The 1836-nt window shown below is 38.4% G+C and overlaps 1 protein-coding gene across 1 annotated transcript; it reads right to left on the bottom strand.

The window, feature by feature from the left end:
• Window positions 1-715: 715 nt before the first annotated feature.
• Window positions 716-1228, bottom strand: LOC145247808 (uncharacterized). The gene has a single exon (XM_080109442.1). The coding sequence runs from the start codon at window positions 1226-1228 to the stop codon at window positions 716-718; it is 513 nt and encodes a 170-aa protein (XP_079965568.1).
• Window positions 1229-1836: the final 608 nt, after the last annotated feature.

The raw sequence follows: 1836 nt of genomic DNA, 5'->3' as shown, positions 1-1836 counted from the left end.
GCGCGAACGCAGACCCCACAATTTTAATGAACCACCGTTCTGCCAGATCAAACATACCCATTCCTGTGTCTCGATACATCTTCTATCATTATATGTAATCAGTTTTTTAAAATAGTCAACCATATAGGAGCCTATTCGTGACTAGACACACACACACACGCACACAAGACATTCAGCTTTATATTATATATATATATATATATATATATATATATATATATATATATATATATATACATATATACATATATATATAATCAAATATATATATATATATATATATATATATATATATATATATATATATATATATATATATATATATACCGGGTTTTGAATAAGTCCTGTTACATTGTAGATTTTCCTATTCAAATTAAGCCTGGTACGTCATTTTGGGTAGAATTAAACAAGTTTGGTTACACAGTGATTTATTAGTATACAAGGCATCATATCATTCAATGTGGCCACCTTTGGCGGCAATGACACGTTCCAACCGAGGTAGGAAACTCTTACAGGCCTTCCTGACGTAGTCCTTCTTCATGGACGCCCATGCTCGGTTCACAGAGGCTTTCAGCTCATTTGTGTTACTGTGGCGGGTCTTACAGGCCCTTGCCTCAATATGCGCCCACACACTGAAATCAAGGGGGTTCAAATCTGGCGACTGTGGAGGCCAAAAGTCTTTGGGCCAGAAGCTCATGTTAGTCTCTAACCAGTTCTACGCAATTTTGGCGGTGTGTGCGGGTGCGCCGTCCTGCTGGAACACGTAATCTGCTTTCTTGGTAATCTTTTTAACCCATGGAAGAACTTTAGTTTCCAAAATGTCTTTGTAAACAGCGGAGGTTAGCCTGTATCCCTGTTCAAACCACACCGGGGGCATCTTCTCCCTATTGGATGCTACGACCCCAAGCATCATGACAGATGCTGGATGCTTGGTGGTTGACACTCTCTTGTGGTTAGAGACATCATTCCCAAAGCTTACGACCCAGTCGTTCTGCCTGTTGAAGACTGGATCGACAGTGAATGTTTTTTCATCGGAGAAAATGAGGATACGATTCCCGTGGCTCTTTAAGTCATTCAACAGGTGGGTGCTCCTCTCCAGACGTTTATGAATCATTGCAGCACTCAAGAGGGGTTTCTTGGAACGTCTTAGACTCTTTCCTCCCATGCTCTTGACCACCCTGGACACTGTGGATACAGAAATCTTCATCTTTTGTGCCAGTCTTGTCATTTTCAGCTCAGGATCATTTTCAAAGGCCTTTTTGATGGTTCCACGCCTAATTTTTTAAGGCCTTCCTGATCGAGGTCGATCCTTGAGGGTCTCCGAGTTATTCAGATGTTGGGCAACACGATAGAGAGTCATTATACTGACGTTTAGTAGTTTTGCAATGTCAGTTTGGTTGCGACCCGCGCGCAGCAAAACTGAGATTTCATTTCTTTTTCCTTCCATTGGGTTGTACTTATAATTTAGGATTTTCTCAGGAGTCAATATTGTATCTGCAATATATAAGTATTAATTAGACGTACTCAAATGTTAGTTACAATCAATAATAATACATAAATTTATAAAAATAAAAATGTAACAGGATTTATTCAAAACCCGGTATATACTAGCAAAATACCCACTGTTGGCTGGGTTCAAAAACTACCTACAGAAAATGGACTCTGATTTATGAAAGTATGATAGGTTATGAAAAGGAAGGGTTGTAATGAGATAGCTTCGAATTTGGGGGTATCAAATCCAAAGCAAAATATGATGAAAGTAAAAATAAAATAGATAAATCCCATAATTTATTATACCATACCTGTTCACACTGAAACACTTATTACAATATTCTG

The sequence above is a fragment of the Euprymna scolopes genome, chromosome 26 (genome assembly GCF_053919585.1).
Source record: "Euprymna scolopes isolate OS-2025 chromosome 26, ASM5391958v1, whole genome shotgun sequence".
Lineage (NCBI taxonomy): Eukaryota > Metazoa > Mollusca > Cephalopoda > Sepiida > Sepiolidae > Euprymna > Euprymna scolopes.
This window is presented reverse-complemented; position numbering and strand designations above follow the sequence as displayed.